Source organism: Chiloscyllium plagiosum, chromosome 12 (assembly GCF_004010195.1).
Source record: "Chiloscyllium plagiosum isolate BGI_BamShark_2017 chromosome 12, ASM401019v2, whole genome shotgun sequence".
In the NCBI taxonomy this organism is placed as follows: domain Eukaryota; kingdom Metazoa; phylum Chordata; class Chondrichthyes; order Orectolobiformes; family Hemiscylliidae; genus Chiloscyllium; species Chiloscyllium plagiosum.
In genome coordinates this window covers 63,483,236-63,508,546 of record NC_057721.1, presented here as the reverse complement: position 1 = coordinate 63,508,546, position 25,311 = coordinate 63,483,236, and the positions used below count along the sequence as shown (strand labels likewise).

At 38.3% G+C, this 25,311-nt stretch overlaps 1 protein-coding gene across 14 annotated transcripts in view; it reads left to right on the top strand.

Moving 5' to 3' along the window:
- The first annotated feature begins 2,740 nt into the window (after nt 1–2,740).
- The window catches only part of LOC122555350 (sodium/myo-inositol cotransporter-like), a 32,163-nt gene continuing 9,592 nt past the window's right edge, over nt 2,741–25,311 (top strand). For 9 of the 14 annotated variants that reach the window (XM_043701272.1, XM_043701267.1, XM_043701273.1 and 6 more), the window contains exons 1-4: nt 2,742–2,886; nt 5,024–5,644; nt 7,336–7,461; nt 18,042–25,145. In XM_043701272.1, the coding sequence (XP_043557207.1) occupies nt 18,380–20,533 (2,154 nt within the window). In that variant the 5' untranslated portion in view covers nt 2,742–2,886; nt 5,024–5,644; nt 7,336–7,461; nt 18,042–18,379 and the 3' untranslated portion in view covers nt 20,534–25,145. The other 5 variants (XM_043701274.1, XR_006313238.1, XM_043701266.1 and 2 more) reach the window with 5 other exon arrangements.

The following is a 25,311-nucleotide window of genomic DNA, read 5'->3' as shown; positions in this document are numbered from 1 at the left end:
TTAATCTGTTTTCACTGAGGAAGATCCAAGTGGCCAGGGAGAGTGAAGATTTGAAGAAAATTAGATTAGTAAGAAGATTGCACGAGAGAAGTTAATGAGCTGAAAGCTGGATCCTCAAGTCCTCGTGGTCTTCACTCCAGAGTCTGAATGAATGGATATCTTGGTATTTGATGCATTGTGATTATTTTCTAAAATTCTATTGATTCTGGAATGGTTCCTATGTAAAGTGGCAAATGCCATCCCACTATTTAAGAAAGAAGTGAAGGAGACCTGTCAGCCTGACATCAAAATCTTGGCATTTAATATAAAGACTGTAAGATGCAGGCATAGAAGTACGCTATTCAGCCCAACAAATCTGCTCTGCCATTCACTGAAATCATGCCTGATCTGATAATTCTCACCTCCACTTTCCTGCCTTTTTCCTATAATCCTAGATTCCCTTATTGTTTAAAAATCTATCTATCTCAGCCTTGACACCCTTCTGCAGTAAAGAATTCCCCAGATTCGTTCTGATCTAAGAGAAGAAATTCCTCTTTGTCTCTATTTTAAATGTGGGACCTCTTATTGAATCAAATGATTCATTGTCACTTGAATTTTAGTGAATAATACAGGAAAATAGTGAAAAGCTTCAACTGTTGCCATAATCTGGTGCCATTTTGAATAATTTAAGAATAATACAAAAAACTGAAAGAGATCTATCTTTGTTCTGCCATGAGTCCTGAGCCAACTCATCAATGACACCTGTGCCACTACTCCACCTCTACAGCCTTGCCAGCAACTGTGCCAGACCTGTCATTGTAGGAGTCTCCACTCTTTAGATGCCATCTCTTCACCGCTGGGCCCACCTCACTAACACCACTGCCAATGACAGGTTCTGTGCTGAACCCACATTCACTCCACAACCAGGAGTTCCCAGCTCTACAACTGCTGCTGCCTCATGAATAACCAAGTATCTTTGTTGATGATGCCAGGATTCCCTACTATGGGCATACCATGCTGCCAACGCTGTCTTGCCAACACAGATGTCCCTGCTGTAGGACTACTGCAACCAAGAGTCCCTGGCTTGGCTGCCAGGCCCACTGCCATTGCCTCACCAAGAGTCCCACTCCGGCCACGTTCCTCCAAGATGTCACCTTGTTGGCACCACCATCTCCCACAAATGAGAAGATTGGAATAAATAGATACCCTGGCTAGTAATGATTCGATTGGTGGTAGTGTAGATTTGCAAATGGGAAATGATGTTTGATGATTTTGTTGGGAGTCTTTTTGAAAATTTTACTAATGCAGTTGATGAAGTAAAACTGATAGATGTAGTTTATTTAGATTTTCAAGTGTTTTGCTAAAGTTCTGCATAGAAGGCTAGTTAGAAAGATTAAAACATACAGGATTGGATGAACTGCATGGATTCATGATTGGTTAACAGACAAAAAACACAAATAGTAAGAATAAATGAGTCATTCTCACGTTGGCAATCTGTGTCTCATAGGGTACACAAAGATTAGGATTTGGCCCCAGCTGTTCACAATATATGTCAATAATTTGGAAATGGGGACCAAATGCAATATTTCCAAATACATGGATGATGTGAAACTGAGTGGGAATGTGTGTTGTAAGGAAGAGATAAAGCAGCTTCAGGAGAGGTTTACTGAATGGGTAACAATAGGCAGATGCAATATATGTCAAAAATGTGAGGTAGGAGAAACAGATGTACAGAGTATTTGTTAAATGGTAAGAGGTTGGAAAGTATGGATGTAGAAAGGGACTGAGGTGTCCTTGTTGATAAATCACTGAAGGCTAATATGTAGGTGCAGAAAACCATTAGAAAGGCTAATGGAATGTAGCCTTTATTGCAAGTGTATTCAAGTACAGTAGCTTCAATTTTGTATAAGGTTGGTTAGATCACACTAGAGTTATGTGTGTAATTTTGGTCTTATGCAACAAAAGTTTGCCAGATTTGTTCTTGATAAGCACAAACTATTCTATGAAGACAGAATGGGCAAAGTCAGCCTATATTCATTAGAGTTTTGAAGTAGAGGTGATCTCATTCAAATCTACAAAATACTTAAAGGGATAGGCATGGTAGATGAAGTAAGATGTTTCCTCCATTTTGGAAAGTCTAATGCTTGAGGGTATGTTTTAAAAATTAGTGGGATGCCCCTTAGGTCTGAAATGAAGAGAAATTATTTTATTCAGATGGGTTGTGAATCTTCAGAATTCTCAGGGCTACAGAAAATAGGAATAAATGGATCATACTTTGATTAGTCTATAGGTTGATAGATTTCTGATCATCACTGGTGAACAGGTTTGTGGGGCTTGAATGAATGGAAGGAACCGAAGTGTTCCATGAGCTATGGCAGTGGCGCAAGTTCGGTGGGCTGAATGGCCTACTCCTATTCCAACATTCGCGGAGCTGGTACAGACTCAAAGGGCAGAATGAACCTTCTTTGTCGTAAATGGCCCCTATTTGAAACCTAGCCATTGAAGGCCGTCTCGATTTCCCTCTGCTCACCATCAAAACGTACGAGGGTTCGCACTAAGCCGCGTGTACGAAATGCGCCAAATGATGAAATGAACAGCCCTTCCGACCAAGAAAATACTGTCAGCAGGAACCTACCAAGTTTGGTCCAGATACCGGTGGATGTGGTGATTGACAGCTATTTGACGAATAGTAAATAGAACTCGCTGAGTGGCGAGATATTGGCTGGGCGACTGACCAATGGATGTGGAGGGACCCGCCCACCATGTCCGCTGATTGGCGTATGGCCTAACACCGTTTGTTTTTACCTCTTTCGTCTGTCGGGCAGCTCGTTCAGTTTGTTTATTTAAATCTAACGGTTGGAGCTGCACGTGCGGTAGCGGAGTGCGACAGGTTTCTGTATTCACCGGGTGAGTAACCCAACTCGAGCTGGGGTTTTAGTGCTGCACTCTTTATTTCAAAAGAAACGCAACGAAGCGATTTTTAACAAAAAAAATACCATGGGCGAGAAACGTAGAGCGTCTAGCACCAGTCTGGATCGAGGGGGAAGGCAGATGGAGAGATGTTTTTGCTGGAGGTAGACTGGAGAAAGTTGGAGGGGAGGAAATTTTTCGAGGATGCTGGGGAGGGAAGTTCGAGAAGGTTGGATGGAAAGCTTGCGCGAGAAAGCATCAAGGAAGAATCGAGAAGGCGGAGGGGAAGGTTACGAAGAAGAATCGAGAACAACGGAGGAAACATCGAGAAGGGCGGAGGAACAGTCGAGAAGGATGGGGTGGGAAGTGGGAGGAAGAATCGAGAAGGACAGTGGAGCAATCGACAAGGATGCGGGGGGTGGAATTTTAAAATGGATCAACAGGGAGGGAGAGGAAATTCGATAAGAAATGTTCCGCCTGGTGGGATGGAGGTACTGGGCTGGAGGGGAAGAAGCTTCGAGAAACGGCTGAGGTAAGGCGGAGTGTGCTTTGATTAGGAAGGGCGCAGCGGCGCTCGGCGGTAAGAAAACAAACACCGGGAGGCTGGGGGAGAGAAATCGGTAAAGAGGTAAATTTTAAAGTGCGCGGCGAAACCGCTTTCCCAACCGGGTTCTTCGTGAACTCCATCTCGGGAGTCACAGCTGCTCACAAGGATCACGTTTTAATTTGATTAATACTCGATGGTAAACATAACACGCAACGACACCACTGTCCCTTCTATCTGCTCATTCTCTGAAAGCTATTAAAGAAAGTAGACCTTGGAGGCTCCAGATGTCTCGTTCACCTTGCTGTAAAACCGAGGTCTGTCCGACCTCCATTTTATAGAAATTAGCAGCCTGAAATTTAGGGCTTACTTGAGTTTTGAGGCTGTGTTATTTCTTTGACTTACCACCTCCCCCAAAAATTGTGGTGATGTTTCTGGGGAGGAATTTGGGGGTGTCTCAGCTTTTCAAAAACTGCTCGAAAGAAATACGCATTTATTGGCTGGAAAATCGTATTTCCATTTGTGGAATTGTTTTCCAATATTTTCTTTTACATCTGCAGCAGACACAAAGTCATTGTGTCATTGCTCCACATTGCAAGAATCATTTTAGTAATGACATAATTCTGTCAGAAATCTAATACATCTTTCACATTTTCCTTTTTTTTAAACTTGTGAAGGAATATAAAAAGCTTTTGAGCCCCTCTGCTGTTAAAGCAAATAGTGGCAGATATGTCCCTCGATTTCATTTAACCCACTTTTTTTTGATATGCATTACCCCTATTTTAATTGTCCATCAACCACCTCTTGAACATTTCAATTAACAGCAACCCCAATTGTCTTTTGACTCATTAATTGTGTGGATTTCCATTCCCAGCCCCAAAGTTTGTCTTCCTGTACTACTCCTTTCTGGAAGGATGTAGGTTGCTCTCTAGTTTAAGGTACAGGCCATTCTGCATCCCAGTATCTATTCTACTGGGAATCAAAACTGCCCATTCTGTACAATTCTTTCAACAGAGTATCAACAAATCCTATTCATTCTTGCCTGGTCCAGTCTGTAGCACTAAGAGTTGAATTGTAGATTATTACCCTTGGTTCTGTTTCTTAATTTGGAATTTAACTTTTTGAAATTCCTTGGTAGAATCTTAGACCTTCTGTTATCTATCTTGTTGATCCTTGTGTGAAACAGGATGCTGGCTGCTCACACTGCTATTCTAGGATTATTTGATCCCTCTCCATAAGCTTGTCTGAGGAGTAACATACAGCTCTAGATCATGATCACAAAACTATTTTATCTTAAACCTCTGACTGTACATTCCAATCTTCAACCCCCTTGCAACACTCAAACCACTGCTTGCTTGTTCTTTGTCTGCACTGTTTTCTCCCATGGGTAACCGCTTGTTGCTCGCTGTGGTGAAACTGTTCAGTGGTTAGCCGCCTCTTTAGAAACATAGGAAATGTTAAATGAAAGAGCATGGCGCATCTAATACATCCTAAGAAATCCTAGCAGTTGCATAATTCAAAGGATAAATTAATTTTGTTACCTCTATATCCACATTGCTGGTATCTAAACACCAATTGCCTCAATTTCAGCTCAACAGATGGTCCCCTTTCTGCCCTCACCTGTGGTTTCCTACCCTAACTGCTGATGGTCACCCAGTCTCCTGTGAATATTTTACTACTAGCAACCTGTGAGGTGACAACCTTCTGGAATGCCTGCTCCAGAAAACTTCCTCCCTGTCAAATGTTGCTGTGTGCCCAGTTTCCCCTCAAGGTCTGGATTGTGGTTAGCCACCTTGGACTTGTGCTATTTTCTATTGCAAGATAAAATATTACTTTATTTCTGATGAAAAACAGACTAGAAAAATAAACAATGTGTATTCAAAAACCAGCCAATTGCAATTTTCTTTACATATAATCTCATGGTTAAAGCAAATATTGGGTGCTCCAGCCAATTAAGATGGTATGTGAGCTGTATCCTCCTGTTGTATCTTCCGGATTTCTGTTGCCAGGAGCAGTTCGAACTTGGAATAAGTGTGACGAATGCTTCATTTCACATGGGAGACGGCAGGTCCAAGTCACGGTATGAAGAAAGGACCCTGTGGGATTAATTTTTCATATTTCTCATTTTGGATGTGTGGTCCAAGCAGTGACAGATGACTTAAGATTTTGGAGCTTTTAATTTAAGCGTGGCGGAATGCTAATTGAAGCACGGTAATTGACTTGACTTTTGTGTTTGATCTTAAATGAAAATTTATAGCTCTAGTTTCAACAGTCTGTGTGAGAGCTTCTGCAGGTCAATTAAAGATGAGATCATGTATCACTCCAGTGCATAAGTGAACTGTTAAAGGGTTCTTCGTATGCCAGCAGGTGATCTTGTATATTTTGTTCCTAAGATTCAAGTCTTGAAATATACAGTGAAAAGTTTTGTTTTGAGCATGATTAAAAATTATTGGGACAAAGTCCAAATCAAAAATTATGGCCTGTCCTATTTCTGAAACACCGATATCAACTAGAACCTCTCAGTGTAGCAGGCAAAACACCAATCTTTAACTGTTTGTGTTTACTAGAAGCGGATGATCTCCTAACCAATATTCTTCCCTCAACTAACTTAGTAAAAATAGATAACATCTTTAATATTTTAATGTTAGTGCTTTGTAAATTGACTGTCATGCTTTCTATATTACACAACCATTTGAAAACAATCATTGATTCAAAGCTTTGGGGACATTCTGAAATGGTGAAAGATGTCATGTAAAGTAGCTTTGCTCCACTTTTGCTTTGGTTTGACCAGATAGACCAGCACATCATTTTTTCCCAATACATAAATTAAGCACTTAGAAATATTAGTTTAAAAAAGCACTAAACTGTCTGTTTATTCAGTTGTGTAATAGAGTTTGAACAAGAAGCTTATTCACTGCAAATTGAAATATTGACTTTTGTTAGTTTTTGAATCTGACCAATTATTATTTGGCCTTTTGTTTCTCAGCCTTCTCACCTGTTTATTTTCTTGGCACTGAATCTTCATCACTTTCCACCAATTCTTTCTCAGCTGTTGTACTCTGTTTTCCTCTAAAGATATTACTTGCCTCCAGATGTTCATTTATTTAATGGCTTGAGCCAGTTGTTTCCTTATGGTCCAATGCCTGTGCTTCCATCAAACTTAAGGTGATGGGTTTATGGCTGACAGCAAACCAAGTGGTTGTTTGATGAACCTGTACAAAGTTCTGATTGCAAATAGTAGGTGGGAAGACCTTGCCTCTTAAAACTCTATCCCTTACCTCAAATTAATGCTCTCTAGCTAATGCATGAGTTCCTACTATGCTGTTTTTCTTTTAGACGTGCCTTGCATTCAGCCTGCAGTTTCATTAGCTTCAACTGCTCAGAATAAGTGTTAAGGCAAGGCAACATACTATATTATGTTTGACGAAAGTAATATTTTTGCACATGGAAGGGTAAAGTGCAAACTGGTCAGTTCCTTTTTGTTAGTAAAATGAAAATATTTTGACAGATTATTGCAAAGTCAAATTTTAAATTGCAATATGTGATACATGAACTACATTTTGGCATCAATTTCAAGATCTTACAGAGCAAATGCTGTGTTCTTAAAGTCCAGTTACTTTTAGTTTACAATACTTTAAGTTAATTGTATAACTAGAAAGAAGGTAAGTTATATTCCCTGATAAACTGTTATAATAAAACCCTTTTGGGGAAATTGTTCGTTACACTCATGCAACAATTTCAGAACTGTTTGGTGCATTTTAAATTCAAATAAATCAATGTTCAAAGTTCAGTTACAGTAAATAGTCAGCTCATCTTCAAATTGCTGCACTGTCGACATTGATTCAAAGAGTGATTAATTAAAACTCTCTAATCAAAAGTATGTGCTACATGCTGTACTTTAGGTTGTGTGCCTGACTGAATGAAACTGACTGCATTCTTTGCAAAAAAAAGTTGTGATCCTGAGATTGACCCATTTTCCGTAGCTGAACTGCAGTGCTCACTTTTCAAAACTGCTGGTAACTAAGATGGTGAGTGTTTTTTAAACAGAGGTACCGATTTTTAATTGATCTGTAAAATGTATACTAAAATTTATAGGTTAAACAAAGGGAGGTTATTACTTTGATTCTCTAGAAGCAAATGATATAATTCTCATGGTAATTGCAGTTCTATTGGTAAGTGAATTATGATCTTTCGCTAGCAACTGAATTTGCTTCAACAAGCTTCTTTGATATTTATAATTACTGTATTTTCAAATGGCGTTGTCTTTCAAAATATTTAAGTATTAATTGTTCTTCATTTAACTACTATGTTCATGTATATTTGTACAAAGTAAGGTAGTAATTTTAGAAGTTGTGATTCTTGACAATGCTAGAATCTGTCCTTTTTAGTAGGAAACAGAGTTGGCCTGTGCTTTCCTGAGCTGTTTGGGATTGGTAAGTAACACATACACAAGTTATAACCCACGTTGCTTCTAGTAATCTTTTGAAATGTTGATCTATGGAAGCACAAGATCATGTACAACAGAGCCCAAAACACCATTGCTTCTGTTTGCAAGTATACTTACTGTTTGCAAGTATACTTACTGTTTGCAAGTATACTTACTGTTTGCAAACTTGGATGTGAATGTTACATTTTCTCAAAGCCAATGGAATACAAGTACTTGCAGAGATGGCGTCTAATGTTTTCAGTTGTGGATTACACTGTGAGATCTTGGGAATTTTGCATCATTTTTTTGGAAATGTTGACAAGCATTTACAATCTGCTTTTGTGGCAAATGTTTTTATACTAACAAAACCTTAATGCAGCTTGTAACATCCAGTTCGGTCAGCTTGCAAACCAAGGCTGAGTCCTATGGAATAACCAGACTGGTTATAATGCAACGTAAGATGAAGAACCATCAGGTTAAAGTAAATCGAGCTAAAAATCCTTGAGATTTTAGCCTTCAATTCAAATTCGTGGAACTTTTGGTACATGGTCTTAGGATTTGTAGAGTAAATTGGTATAGATACAGTTAACATATAAATTGATTATTGTTTAACTGGCTTATTCTTGTCGCCATGCTATATTTTATTTTGTTGTATGTAATCTGTGTAAATACTTTTAAATGCAAAGATGGTATTTCACAGAAGAAAACAAACTTATCCAATCCAGTCATCTGATGTTTTTTTTTAAATTTTGTATGAATGTGTATGTTTTCAAAGTAAGTTTTTAGTTTGAGTTGAAATGTGGAATATCATTGACACGGTATCTAACATTTTAACACTATCTAGGTTGTAACCCTATTATGATATCGAAATTAGTTTAGAGATTGCGGTGGATTTAATTCATTCTACGTTCTTATACGGTTCAACCAGGAGGGGGGTAAATAGTCAGGTCTGTTAATTTTTAAAAATTTATCTATTTCTCTAATCATATTATTACATACCTCTGGAGCAGGTGGGACTTCAACCTGGGCTTCCTGATTCAGGGATGCTACCATTGCAACATAAAAGTCCCCTTTAGGTGGGACTTGAACCCTTCTCTTTTGGCTCTGAGGTAGGGCACTGCCACAAGAACGTCAAGTCTGTTAATGCTAACCCTACCAATTAAATCCACTTGATACTAATGCTAACTTTGAGGCAAAATTAAAGGCTACTTGGGAGAAGTTCTAAAATTATTCCCTAATGTAATCAAGCAGAAGGTGGTATTATGCATGGTACGTTATATTAAGCATATTTGTGCCATGTATCTTTTTTGCTCAATTTGAACCTCTGGCTATCTCTTCTCAAATGTTTTTCATAATTTTGCTTTCTCTTCTCCCTAATATATGCTTGCTTAGCTTCCCTTTCCATTTATAGTATTTGATTCAACCACTAATTATAGTAATTAGTTCCATCTCACCAAATCTTGGGTAGTTTTAAAGAAATTTCTCATGGAATCCCTATATGTTGTTCCCCTCAAATGGAAAGATTCTTGTTTGCTCCCTTCCTCCTCTCCTCTGTTTCCCCCCCCCCCCCCCCACTCCCACCCCATTCTGTAGAAGATTTTTGTAATTATCAAGGCTTCTTCTGTTAAGACAACTCTTGTCTTTGTTTTGAAGAGAAAGATGTCTAACTCTCTGCATCCCATTCCATTTATTAAAATGTTTGTAGATTGCCTTCTCTGCACTCTCCCAATACCTCTATGCCCTTTTTCTTCTTTTACAATGATTGCTCAGTTCTGTTGCTCTAGACATTAAGCTTAGTGCTTAGTTTTTAAAAAAATGGGCTTGTTAATGTGGTTTAGTGCTGAGATGTGAAGTATTACGACAAGGGGGTAAACCCCTCTGCTAATTTAAACCTGACACAGAAGCTAACCTCGTGCCATAATCTGTTGAATTTCGAGAGGCAAATAACTATCCCAGAGGTCACTCTTTAAAGTAAAGATTAACAAATTTATTCTTTAAGTCCAACAGAGAATATTAAAACCAACAACAATTTACAACTCCTTTCTCTTAAATCTATCTTTTACCTCCCCACTCTACAATACTGGTTCAATTTAAAAACCCAGATTAACATTTGCAAAAAAATTGAATTTCAAAACCAGCCAGTTGTGGAATCTTCTTTGTATTTTCCTCAGTTGCCTTTTCTTCAGTATTCTGCTTCATAGGCCTTTCATATGGACTGGTCTTTCCGAGAACTATTTGGCTAGCAGACTATACTTGGCAGTTCCTCCCCCTAAGTGTTCAAAATGACCGGTTTCATACCCCAGAACATCAGATCATTTCATTGGTTTGATGTTGTCAAAATACTAAATTCAAATTTTATTGGATTTTTGTATCTGGGGCATAATTTGAACTGGCCAAATTTGAATTTGCTTTTGTATCATGGCAACTCATCTGCACTATTGGTTTCAAAGAACTTAAAATGTAACATTTGATTTTCAGAGCACTTTGTGCCTGCCAGAAATTTCCGCTCCCTTGAAGGTACAGTACACAGTGATACCTTCATAACAAGGTCAAGTGGTATTGTCAGTTGGCTGATGATTCGGCAATCCAGGCTGATGCTCTGGGGTTTTGCGCTCCGATTCCACACTAATAGATCTGGATTAATGATGCATAATTATATCTTCCTTCACAGGAGGAAGTCTTGTCCTTGCTGACACAAAACTCTCCATCCCCAATGCAGCTTTTGGGTTGACTTGCCCAAAAGTGAATCTCGCCATCTCCCTTTGACATCAGTGGGATTTCTAGTACTGAACCCCCATTCAACATCCTGGGGTTATTGTGGACCAGAAATTAACTGGACCAGAAATTAACTGGACCAGCCATATAACTACTGTGGTTACTAGAGTATATCAGAGGTTGGGAATTCTACATTCAGTAACCCATCTCCTGAGTTAACAAAACCTGCCCACCTTGTATATGGCACAAATCAGGAATGTGTTGGCATGCTGTCAATTGGGGACATGCAATAACTCCTTTTAAAAACAAAAAAGCCTAATACCAGCCTGCTTGATTGCCTACATGTGGCCTGCCAGAACATATCGTGTAGCCTAATGTCTGCTTTACTAGTAGACAAATTTGCACCTCGCTCACAGGGTTCTAATAATTAATGGTTATGTAATGTTACACAAAAGGATGGTTAGGGCAGGAGAAAAGTGAATTAAAGTGAATGGTGATTGCTTTGCCTTTTTCATGTTATTTTAATTTGGCGTTTCAAAGGGCGTAAGATAAAGGAACAGAAATAGTCCATTTGACTCATGTCGTTGCCACTGTTCAATGAGGTCATGAGATAATCTTCAGCTTCACTTGTCTGCATGGAGTCCTTGATTCCCTTATTGTTAGAAATGTTTTATTTTTCTGTCTTGAATATAGCTAATAATCCAGTCTCTAGAGCCCACTGAATACTGAGGGAAAAACAATCCTCCGTTTTAAATAGACATTCCCTTACTCTGAGCTTATACCCATAAATTATATTTTGCTTCAATCAGGTCTCCTTTCCATCTAAACTGATTTCAAGCCTAACTTATTCAATATTCCCAAACCATACCAAAGTATATCTCCTCTTTTAGATAAGGGGGATCAAAACTATTCACAGTTCAGGTGTGGTGTGACTACTGCCTCATAGTTTTAACAAGACTTTCATACTTTTATACTTGATTCCCTTCTGAATAAAGACCAACAGTCTATTTGCCTTTCCCATGACCTGCTAAATTTTGATGCTTTTTTTTCTTTTGTGATTGGTGGTAATGACCCTAAATTCCCTTTTTCTGCAGTCTTTCCCCATTTCTAATATTTAGCTGTTCTCTTCCTTTCAAGTTCTGCCTCATTTTCCCACATTATTTTCTGTGTGCCAAGTTTTTTGCTCCTCATTTAACTTGTCTGTGTCCCTCTGCAGACTTTTTGCGCCATTGTCACTACTTGCCTTCACACCTATATTTATTTCGTCCACAAACCTGGCAATAGTGCGTTCACTTCTGTCATCCAAATCATTAATGTATAGTAAATTATAGTGGTCCAGCATAGCTACCTGTTACACTGCCCTAATTTTAGATTGCCATCCTGAAAATGACCCCTTTACCGTAACTCTGCCTTCCATTATCCCATCCTGTATGAATGCTAATATCTTACCTCTAACATACATAGAATATTACAGCGCAGTACAGGCCCTTTGGCCCTCAATGTTGCGCCGACTTGTCATAACAATCTGAAGCCCATCTAACCTACACTATTCCATGTACGTCCATAACACCTTATTGTCTGTAAGTCTATCTAGCATCTTATCAAACACATTGTGGAAATTCAAATATATTACATCCACTGGTTCCCATTTATCCAATTTGTTACCTCAAAGAATTGTAATAAATTTCTCAGGCTTGACGTCCTTTTCATGAAGCCATGCTGACTCTGCTTGATTGTGATATTTAGTTCTGAATGCTCTGCTATTATATTCTAGTAACTATAGGCCGGTGAGTCTCACTTCTGTTGTGGGCAAAGTCTTAGAGAGAATTGTAAGGGATAGGATTTATGCACATCTGGATAGGAATAATGTGATCAAGGATAGTCAACATGGTTTTGTGAAGGGCAGGTCGTGCCTCACAAACCTTATTGAATTCTTTGAAAAGGTGACGAAGGAGGTTGATGAGGGGAAAGCAGTAGATGTGGTATATATGGATTTTAGTAAGGCGTTTGATAAGGTTCCCCATAGTAGGCTACTGCAGAAAATACGGAGATATGGCATTGAGGGTGAGTTGGAGGTTTGGATTAGGAATTGGCTGGATGGAAGAAGACAGAGGGTAGTAGTTGATGGCAAAGTTTCTTCATGGAGTGCCGTCACTAGCGGTGTTCCGCAAGGATCTGTTTTGGGACCATTGCTGTTTGTCATTTTTATAAATGACAAACAGCAATGGTCGTAAAACAAATCCTTGCGGAACACCGCTAGTGACGGCACTCCATGAAGAAACTTTGCCATCAACTACTACCCTCTGTCTTCTTCCATCCAGCCAATTCCTAATCCAAACCTCCAACTCACCCTCAATGCCATATCTCCGTATTTTCTGCAGTAGCCTACCATGGGGAACCTTATCAAACGCCTTACTAAAATCCATATATACCACATCTACCGCTTTCCCCTCATCAACCCCCTTCGTCACCTTTTCAAAGAATTCAATAAGGTTTGTGAGGCACGACCTGCCCTTCACAAAACCATACTGACTATCCTTGATCACATTATTCCTATCCAGATGTGCATAAATCCTATCCCTTAATATTCTCTCTAAGACTTTGCCCACAACAGAAGTGAGACTCACCGGCCTATAGACTGAAGTTAGGGGTAGGTTCTTCACTCAGCGAGTCGTAAGTTCATGGAATGCCCTGCCAGTAGCAGTGGTGGACTCTCCCTCTTTATGGGCATTTAAGCGGGCATTGGATAGGTATATGGAGGATAGTGGGTTAGTATAGGTTAGGTGGGCTTGGATCGGTGCAACATCGAGGGCCAAAGGGCCTGTACTGCGCTGTATTCTTCTATGTTCTATGTTCTATATTCTTAATAATAGGCTTGCTATTTTCCTAATGATAGACGATAAGCTAACTGACCCAAAATGTTCTTTTTTATTTTGTCTTTATTTTTGAATAAAGGAATAACAGTCTTTTAATCCTGTAGGAATTTTCCCAAATTAAGAGTTCTTGGCTACACTGTCTTATATTACAATTTGCAATTTTAGAATGCAAGCTGTCAGGATCAAGGCTCTTACCAGATTTTAGCCCCATCATTTTCCCTTGTACTTTTGTGGTTGTTTGTTCTTCCCCACCTGCCCTTAATTATTTAGTATTTTTGGAATGCTGTTAGTATCCTGCACTGTGAAAATTGCAAAGCATTTATCAAATTTTCTCCATGTCCTTGTTCTTTTAGTATTAGTTCCCAGCCTCATATTCTTTAGAGTATATGTTCATTTTGTCCATTCCCATTTCCACTTCGTATATTTAAATAAGATCTACTATCTGCTTTTCTTTGCCTGTTAGTCAGGCTGCTGAATTGCTCTTGCTACCTTTTTTTGATTTTTTTTTCATTTAACAAAGTCACTTTCTCCCAAATTACATGTAAGTCTCTCCAAACACAATTTGCTCACTTTTCTTGTTTCAGTGTGAGCACAAAGCCCCTTGGTTCATTTTCATGAAGTTCAAGGGGGAGAAAGAGAGTGAAAAAGGGATGGGTGAGAAAGAGGGAAATATTTAAGACTGGGAGAGGAGGAAAACGTAGACTGCAAGTCAACTCCTTTCTGATTTCTACTTGTAAATTGTCAAAGTCACCTTGGGGTGTACCCCACCAGACATAAGGTCCGCTTTAATTAAACTTTGTTCCAGTTGACGTTCCTTTCCCAAGTGAGGAATGGTGCTAATTCTCTGTACTTCTTGACCAAAAGGTCTCTCTTGAGCTTGACACGCAATGTTTAATGGTAATTTCAGTTAATTGTTCATTTAAGTTATCAATTGACTGCTTGGTTTTTTTGTTGAAGATCATTTCCAGTTGCAACTATAATTCTTCGTGAAACTTGCTCACTGTTGTAATGAGGAAGAAGAAAAATTTAAATGTGCCCCCACATAAAAGGTTGGCCAACTTTTTTCTTGGAAAGATAAAGTCAGGCAGAGATGGTTGAGAACTCCACTGCCTGCAAGTGTACCCCCTTCCCCCAGCTCTCTAAGCCATTGACTATTTGATCTGTAACTATATTGTTATTCCTTCACTAGCACTGGATCTACATACTGGAACTCTCCCTAACAGACTTTTGGGTATGTCTGTGCTATGTGACTGCAGAAACCCAAAGCTAATTCACCACTGCTTGATGACTATTCAAAGTGGGCAATAAATGCTAGCGAGGTAAAAATAATGACTGCAGATGCTGGAAACCAGATTCTGGATTAGTGGTGCTGGAAGAGCACAGCAGTTCAGGCAGCATCCAAGGAGCAGCGAAATCGACGGTTCGGGCAAAAGCCCTTCATCAGGCATAAAGGCAGTGAGCCTGAATCGTGGCGAGATAAGCTAGAGGAGGGTGGGGGTGGGGAGAAAGTAGCATAGAGTACAATGGGTGAGTGGGGGAGGGGATGAAGGTGATAGGTCAGGGAGGAGAGGGTGGAGTGGATAGGTGGAAAAGGAGATAGGCAGGTAGGACAAGTCCGGACAAGTCATGGGACAGTGCTGAGCTGGAAGTTTGGAACTAGGGTGAGGTGGGGGAAGGGGAAATGAGGAAACTGTTGAAGTCCACATTGATGCCCTGGGGTTGAATTGTTCCGAGGCGGAAGATGAGGCGTTCTTCCTCCAGGCGTCTGGTGGTGAGGGAGCGGCGGTGAAGGAGGCCCAGGACCTCCATGTCCTCGGCAGAGTGGGAGGGGGAGTTGAAATGTTGGGCCACAGGGCGGTGTGGTTGATTGATGTAGCCTTGACAACGATAGGCAGATCCTGTGAATGAATAAATAAAAACTGAGATCCATTTGTCTGCTGAGATACTCTCCTCTAATTAATGATCATCCTCTGCTATTTCTGCACACATTCCTAGTTTTTAGTTTCTTATAGTGGAATATATTTTTCTTATACTGTGAACTCCATTTTAAGTGTATACCATTGTTCTACATTTTGTTAGCCAAAATTATTGCCCATTTTATATTTGCAAGTTCTATTTTCAGCTGCATTTCTTCAAACTATTAATATTGATTTTAGTATACTTGTTTTTTTCCCAATTATTATCTTATTATCACTGTTAGTGAGAGATTCCCTTGTTTTTAACTTTGCTTATCAGCTCTAATACATTGCCCATTACTAGATCCAGTTGCAAATCTTGCCTTGGGCTTTCCACATATTAGATAGAAAAATTTCCACTCCACATTATAGGAACTTTTAATTGTCTTACTCTCCCTATCTATTACTTCTATCCATTTAATAGGATTGCGTGTGAATTTTTGTGTATTCACTCACGGAATGTGTGGGCGTCTCTGGTTAGAACAGCATTTATTGCTGATCAAATCCATCATTTAAAAAAAAATAAAAAATTCAGGTCTCTAATTTGCTTAAATCTTTCTATCTCAACATTTTTTCTCCATTGTTGGGTGATCTGTAGAAGAGACTTATTACTGTGATTGATCCTTGATCTTTTATCTTTACTTCCTGGTCATTGATATAGGTTGTGTTTTTGTCTTGCTGATAGTTTTGCTTCTTCTTTCTAGTTCGATTGTTAGTCCTAGTGCATATCACCTCTCCACCTACATTTTTTTTCCCTTTTATTTTAATGAACTCTACAGTGTTTGATTCCTAATTTCTATTTTCTTCTCGTAGTCAGTCTTAGGCATCATTAGATATGCCCAAACAATATGCTTTGCTCTTGTTCTAAATTCCTTCGGAAGATTGGAGAATACAGAACTGGAAATTGGCATTTGCGATTTGCCAGTTTCATCCCAAAATTTAGATTCTTTATACTTTCAAGTAGTCTTGTCTGCCAAAACAGCATCTACAACCCATAATTCTGCTGCCTGTCAGAATAGGCTACTTGATAATACAGTTTCTTTTAGAGTAGGAAATATTTTAACTTTTTGTTATCAACTTCAAGTTGATGTCCCTCATCTTAGCCTCTGTAAAAATGTTTATGTATTTCTGAACATATTAAATTTCTGAAATTTCAATTCCAATGTGCTTAAGATGGTGAGGGTTCAAAACAAGTTCAGCTGCTAAGAACAGAAGAGAAATTTTGAATTAGTGAAAATTAATTTCAAAATTATACTGTATGCGCGCAGAATGACTGGGGAGAAGAAAATCTTCCATTGTGGATGACAAACCCTGGGGAAAATGTAACTGAAAAAGTAATTGAGTTGGACATCAGGAAGGTTTGTAAAGGTAATTAGATGAGCGCCAAGTAAACACTAGGGGGATTAATTTAGGACCAATTCATGCTATTCTGCAACTTTTCCTTTTTAGATAATTGCAGGAAATAATTGATCTTGGGTGCCTTTTATATAGTCCACTCTTTGGATAAATGACTGTTAATATTACAATTTAAATTCATTTTTACTGCTTGTGCTGTTGGAAGTATGGACTCTTAGTTTCTTATTTCTCAGTTTTTTTTATTAATGTCTGTTTTTGGCTTGTCCCTATATCCTGTTTCAGTTCTATTTTGAATAATGGTCATCTCAACTGCTCTTTTTTTTGTTTGTACTCCTAAAGTCTTTAAGTAAAATGCTTTGAAGTGTGAATCTCTAAGCTCTTCATCAAATATAATATACCGTAATTGTTTTTAATAATAAATTTGTGACTTCAGTTTGCATTGACTTAATGCCATATTTCTGATGTTTCATACTTTCTAAACTTGTGATTTGTTTTCTTACAGTGAAATGTTGTGGAGCTCTGCTGTAGAGCTATTATGGCTATAAATCCATGAGTTTGAGTGAGGCAAATTAACACTCTAATTCTATACCTGCTCAATCAACAGTTTTTCTGTACTATCATAAAGTCCACATGTATATCTATGACACTTTTGTGCAAGTATATCTATAGATATGATTTGGTTTTATGCCTGTGGTTTATGATTTCACAAACCACAACAGAATAAAACTGAATTATATCTCTTCAAAATATTTCTCTAATTGTGTTTTACATGAACCTGGTTTAGGCCTACTGCAAATGATGTGCATTTTATGGCAGAATTGTTCATTAAATCTAACTTGCATTTGGCATTTTAAGTAGAATTATGAGAAATTGTGAATAAAATGTTAGATATCTGGTACTTAAAGTAGATAATTTGTCACATGAATGGATAACTGAGTTTACAGTTGCTTTGCTTGGTTTCTCTTTTTTTTCAAGAAGTAAATATATCTTTAGTTTTTCTTTCTGTGCCCTGGCCATTTTTAATTTATGCCATAAAGTGTGTATTTAACATGCACCCTCAGTTGTGGTGGTTATGAAAGAAAGCCAGGTGATTTTAAAAAAAAAACAAAATGATTACTCTTAACATTTCAGTTTTTTCAGTAGACATTTTTGATATATCATTGTGCACTAAGATGTTTTAATAGTGGTTATGTTTCTGTTTGCCAGACGTTTGGTTTTTCTTTGTGTTTAAATCTAATAAGTAAAATTCTAATGCCCTCTTTGTCTTTGCTGTCTTACAGGAGTGTAACTCTATTCCTCACTAGACCTGTCAGCAACAGCTAAGAAATTCAACACCAACAAATTAAGCACTGGCAGTCTTGTGGAGTGCTGCTAAAAGAGCATGAGAAATAGTCAGAAGTGAAGTTAACAAGATAAATAGTAGTTGACATCCCAGTACCTGTACGACTGGAATCCCATAATTTCGATCAGGGCAGCAAACTAAAGGACAAAGTATTACCATTTTGTATTGTATGTTCTTTTTCTCCCCCTCTTATTTGCTTTACTGCTGTCAAGTAACAGGGTTGGCCATTGCCTGAAAATCCTTCTGTAAACTGAATTAAACCTGTACTGTAATAAAATGTTTGGGTTAATGGAAACAGCTGACTTGGCTGTTGTAGGATTTTATTTTGTTCTTGTATTGTGCATTGGCTTTTTTGTGATGTGGAAGACCAACAGAAGTACTGTGAGTGGGTACTTTCTTGCAGGACGCTCCATGACCTGGATAGCAATAGGCGCTTCATTGTTTGTAAGCAATATTGGCAGTGAGCATTTTATTGGGTTAGCAGGATCCGGGGCAGCCAGTGGGTTTGCAGTGGGAGCTTGGGAGTTGAATGCAATGTTGATTTTACAAGTATTAGGTTGGATTTTCATTCCTGTCTATATCAGGTCTGGTGTATATACCATGCCAGAATACCTTTCAAAACGTTATGGTGGTAACAGAATAAAAATCTATTTTGCATTGTTGTCATTGCTGTTATACGTTTTCACAAAACTTTCCATTGATCTGTATGCTGGTGCACTGTTTATCCGGGCGTCACTTGGCTGGGACCTGTATCTTTCTATCGTTGTTCTGATTGCATTGACTGCAGTGTTAACTGTTACAGGAGGACTTGTGGCTGTCATCTACACAGATGTCCTGCAGGCCATTCTTATGATTGGTGGAGCTTTAACATTGATGATCGTAGGAATGGTTAAGGTGGGAGGTTTTGAGGAGCTCAAACGGCGATATATGTTGGCCTCACCAAATGTTACAGCAGTTATTGCTACTTTCAATCTAACCTCTGTCAATGCTTGCCGCATTCACCCTAAAGAAGATTCTTTAAAAATATTACGTGAACCAACTGATGAAGATATTCCTTGGCCTGGTTTCCTATTGGGTCAAACACCAGCTTCTGTTTGGTATTGGTGTGCTGATCAAGTCATTGTGCAGCGTGTCTTGGCAGCAAAGAACATCGCTCATGCCAAAGGAGCTACCCTAATGGCTGGTTTTTTGAAACTCTTGCCCATGTTTATCATAGTCATACCTGGCATGATTTCCAGAGTTCTCTTTACTGATGAGATTGCTTGCATTAATCCAGAACATTGTATGCAAGTATGTGGTAGCAGAGCAGGTTGCTCAAACATTGCCTATCCACGACTAGCATTGGGAATCTTGCCAGTAGGTCTTCGTGGCCTAATGATGGCAGTCATGATAGCGGCTTTAATGAGTGATTTGGATTCTATATTCAATAGTGCCAGCACCATATTTACTCTTGATGTTTACAAACATCTTCGAAAGGCTGCCAGTTCTCGTGAACTGATGGTAGTAGGTCGTCTGTTTGTTGTCTTCATGGTAGCTGTAAGCATTGCCTGGGTTCCTATAATTGTAGAGATGCAGGGAGGACAAATGTACCTCTATATTCAAGAGGTAGCAGATTATCTCACCCCACCAGTAGCAGCCCTGTTTCTTCTTGGTATTTTCTGGAAGCGCTGCAATGAGCAAGGGGCTTTTTGTGGAGGGTTGGTTGGATCTGTTCTGGGAATTACACGCTTGATTTTGGCATTCATATATCATATGCCAGAATGTGATCAGTTTGACACCAGACCAAATTTTATCAGAAACATTCACTACATGTATGTAGCAGCAGTTTTATTTTGGGCCACTATTATTACAGCTGTAATAGTGAGTCTGCTGACCCCTCCTCCTTCCAAAGACCTGATTTGCAGCACCACATTCTGGGCATTAAAAGACACAGAAATCATTAAAAGTGGTCAGAAAGAAGAATCTGATAAATTAACAGAAAGAAGTCTGGCAAAATGTAGTGACCGTGTTAGATGTGCAGACAGTTCTGATTGTAAGCAGAAAGATGATGATTCGTCTCCACTGACTGCTCAAATAGAATTAGTTCTATTGATGCCTGGAAGTGGTGAGCCCAAATCTATGAGCCCTTTGTGTGTTACTGAAGATCAGATGCAAAATGACTGCTATGTAAATGGCCAAACAACTACTGAGGACCAAATGAACAAAGAGGAACATGACTTGCAAAGGAAAAACATTTGGTGGAGATATTTTGATCAATGTTGTGGAATCAAAAGTTACAGTGTGAAAAAATCAGCAAAAGATTCTGTAGAAAGTGAAGCTATTTGCTTACAAATGTTGCAGGAGAGCCCAAAAATTAAATTTGTACTGAATTTTGGACTTCTTGTTGTATGGTCTGTTGGCATATTCATGTTTATCTATTTTTCTCTGTAAAATAAATAGTTAATGTGATTTTGTTCCATTTTTCCCATGTCCTTTGGTAGTGATTTTTTTTTGGTCAAGTTTGGAAAAAGTTAAAATAGTCCTAAAGGTCAGGTTTTAGAGTCAGTCACTGGTTAATGAGTTTTTACATTTTGTTTTAAGTTAATCTTTCAGCTGTAAATGATTTTAGGTAGTATGAGACAAGTGTTTGGAATCCCCTGTTTGACAAGGTATCTTCTCATTTTCTGAATGATGGCATATGCAGCTTAACGTGATTAGCTGGATGAAGTCAGAAGTGTATGGATCTGAATTAGTTTCAGATGTGGCTGTAGCAACATTAATTCCCAAAATCAGTATGTGATCCCACATATCTTGTATATTAATTCTTGCTAATTAAAGTCAGCCATTTACTTCATAACTTAAGTTATTGTCTTGTATATAATTTAACAGCTATTGCTGCAGTTGGACTGAAGATGCAACCAACTCATGGTTGTAAGAGAATAATGTGTGTAACTTGCTGTATCAATCTCAGATGCTTGTTTCTTTGGGAGGATGATAGCAGTACAGGATAAGGATCATTAACTAGTTGCTCTGTAACTTGTACTTTTGATTTAATTTTATTGCATAGCAAAAGAAATTCCAGAGCTTCACACAATTGGATTTGTAAAGCACATGTGTATTCCATCACCAGCATTTGGCACACACTTCCTGAAAAAAGTTGTGTGCAGTTATAAATGAAAATTGAACTGTGAAAATCTAGCCATCTGATTGTGGCAGACAAAAGGTTGTCCTGCCAATTCTCAAATCTCCTGTCCTATTATGGCCATGTCTCTAACCTTTCTCTTTCTTCACACATGAGTTTTCAGCTATGTACACTGCTTCTGATGCACCCTACTTCAGTCTTGTTACTGCTGCCTCTAGCACTTGATAAGATCTTGGATAATGTTTTCTGTGACTTCAATCATGGTGTTTTATTCTTTGTCATCTCGAAGCAATCTCTACAATTGCACCTGGTTGGTAACTCCATCTTCCAGTGCTGCCTTTGTTTCCATTTAAGCCAATCTATGCAGCAAGTGCATCTTCAAAGTGACTTGTCATGCATTTCAAAATTCTTAATCATGGACGATCCCACCCCAAGGATGACTATTCTCCTCTCCTGAATGAATGAATGCACAGTTTCGTCACCCCATCAGCTACAAGGACAGACTTCCTTTCTTCTGTTTAATGATAACTGTCAACTTCCCCATTACCAATTCTGTTGATCCCTTGAATGCTGTCAAATTGTTTTCATAAACCCTGTAAGCACCATAGCTTTACCTCAAAAAGTTGGGGGAAGTGTTGAAGGTTAGTGTCTTGGATATATACCCAAAACCATTGTTCCCTTGCTACTGATTCCATGTATCATCTGGACATTTGTAACCTTGGGGTAATGTTTAATCCTGCGTAGAGCTTTAAACTCCCCATCCTGTACACTTATTGATGACACTTGCTTCCTTGTATATAACATTCCACATCTTTCACTCCTATGGTTGGTAAAACCTTTACAGTAGACTTTAATTTTTAACTACTCCAATGCTCTTTAGTCTGCTGTGCTTAATTTATAACTAAGTTACTTTAAAACCTGGCAATTCATGTCAGTTCTTTGCTAAATCTCAAATATTCCACTCTCCCAACACCCACCCACACAGTCCCTGCCACCTCCCACTGAATCCAATAGCCATTGTAGGTTCTTGGCCCACCTTGCAATTTCTTGGAACTTTGTAACTCCTGCTAAAAATTCTAAACTCCCTTATATTAAAAGGCAAACTAAATACAGCCCACTTTCTGCATTTGTAGTTTATTTCAACATGAACCACACAATTCAAACAAACTGATCTCTTTGTGTTGAAGGACTCTTATTTCTTATTGCTTTCTTTAAATTTTGCTGTTCATACCACAAGTTTCAGATTTTATAGTTTAAACAGACTTAAAATTTAGTTTAATTGCCGGGGTGTATGGCACTTAAGAAACTATATTTTGTTTTGAATTATTTAGCATCATGACTTTTTTGCCAACTCAATTTGTCTGCTGTAAATTCCTGCTCACTTCTACAGCTGGAAAAACAATACTGTTCAGACACCAGTTAAGGCTAAGCCCAATAGACTATATTTGCACAACCGTAGTTTATGGAAGCAAACCCATTTATTAGAAGAAACAGCAGCTTTGTAAAACTGTCCTGAATGTGGCTAAATATCCAATCTTGTAGGTTTTGGCAGTTGTGCTCTGGACGTTCTGTTTTTCATATACAGAGTCTTGTTTGACCGTAATGTGAAATCAAATGTAATCCTAACCTTAATGATTAGTACATGCTCAGTAGTTCTGCTGTTTGAATTTCTGTTGATTTTAATGGGAACGTTTTTCCTTCTCTAACTAGAATTTGTTTTCTGGGAACAGAAATTTTAATTGAATGAACCCTTGTAATTTCTATGATGCAATTAGTCACTAAGTTCATCTCTTGTGATTTAGTTGTAGTCTAACTGTTATGACTCAATTTGGCAAGTATCCAATACTATGACACTTTGTGCTAAAGAGTTGGGGAAAAAAAATGCTTTGAAATGTATTTCTCGTATTTGGAGGAGGGAGAATTTAAAAAACCTAAGTTTAAACGAAAGCTTGGAACCAGCAAATATATTAGAACCATTCTTTGAAATTATTGTTCAGACTTAGGGTGTCTGGGAACTCAATGCCAATTGAGCATGGTACGATCAAGGTGGATATATGTATGGAACTGCTGTGAAATAGTTGAATTTGGTATATATGAAGTGCAAGATGAAGAGGAGTCAGAATGCACTTGATATGGACGGGATATTTTTAGGCACCAAATATTATTTAGTTTCATAGTTATGGAGCAGAAACCTAGAACATTCCTTTTTTTTTGCATTTTGAAGACTTGGTATTCTCCTAAAACCAAACAGGTATGGTCTTGAAGCTGCCAATACTGTTGTGGTTGAGTTGCATATATGCTTTTTCATTTAAAAAAAAATGATTTTTAGGAAGAAAACAACTGTTTGGAACAACTCTAGTTTACGTAGAGGGTGAGATTATAGTTAATTCTATGCAGATTGTATGTTCAGTGTTTAATGTAAATGCCAGTGCTAGACCATTAGACTCTACACCTTGTCAGTTTGGAGAATCAAGTACATTGTCTGTGTGGGTCACTGTGAATGAATTGTATTGAGTGCTGAAAATGGCGCGAAAGAGAAACCAGTGTTTGCTTTGTTTTGAGTTTTTGATTTTGTATTTGTGGGGTTGTCATTTCAACTTGGGAGTCTTAAAGAATTTGTGGCTTGAACGCTAATATAGCTTGTAAGAAATACAACAATGGAAATGAGCTGTGACTTCTGAGGAAATGACCAGTAACACATTAGGGAAGTCGGTTGGGCTTGTATGAACTTTGGAGTAGAGAGATTGAAGCTGAGTGAGAGGATTAAAGATTTGACCGTTCTTTCTTCTGGATGATTTCGTAATAAATCACCCCCCCAAAACCAGTTCCAACTGAAGGAACATCAATAGCTGGGATCCTCCTGTGTTTACCTCCCATCTTATAACGAGATTCTATGGTTGCATTAAACTGAGGAGGAAGGTGATGTCTAATAATCCAAAATTATTGCCACAACTGTATCTAATCAAGGTAGCAAAGGTGGTGGGCTTCAAGAATATAATATTGTCAAGTTTTGCTAAAATCTATTTTAACTACTGCTAACGGGCACATCTTGCCCTCCTTTTTATTGAGGGTGTACAGAACACTCATTAATAACAGCTGTCTCTGTTTTCTTGGTGGAAGAGGGACACTGCAGATTGGCCAGTACCATAATATATCCCTTAACTCAATACTGTTAATTTATTAAAATGTAAATAGATGAAAATGCTTCATCACAAATAATTTTTCTGGCAGGGAACCTGTTAGTGAGTTATTCAAATATCACGAGTTGCATCACAAGTACATGCTTTACTTCCCATTCTGGTTTTTTCTAAGTCTTCAAAAAGAGAAGAGATTTAACTAACTTTTGTAACCAAAGTCCAAGTTTTTGTATACTGCTGGTTTGTGATTTTGCTGAAAGATAACTATAGCAAACATTTCCATTCCATGAGAGGGTAATAGTGTGGTGATTGTATGTAATGAGTAAAAGAGAAAGTTGTTTATACAACCTAGACATAAATAATAAAGACAGTACACTGCAGGGTATGTTATTTCAAGTGATAAGTATTTGCTTTAATATACTGACTTTTTGGTGTGGTTAATCTTGCTGATCTGTTAAAGGTAATCTTCCTGCACTTGTAGAGGATTGTAACTCACTTGGATTCTTCCCTGTCTCTCCATGGAATTCTGTCTCTCAAACCATGTCTATTCTTTGTCTAACCTCAACTGCACTTCCAATTCCGAGTCTACACCATTTATACTCTTATTTATTCAGTTCATCGTTATTTTCAAAAAAATTCTGTATTGCATTCAAAACTGACTTTTGTTCTGTGTGCCCCTTTAAGCTGCTGCACATCTTTTGAGGACCCCCATACAAGCAGCCCCTCTGTTAAAGGCCAACCAACAACTCGAACTCTGCTAATTTATGCGAGGAACTATAGTGAGGTAAAGGTTTGAATGGCAATCTACTGTGCCATACATGAGTCATGATCACTATCCCAAATAAAGCCTGACAGTGGCCTCACCACTAAAATCAAATAACTGAATAGAAATTGGTGATTGTAACCTGGACCCTGTTGTTGTTACTATGCTACTTAGTCTGTTTTGTCCA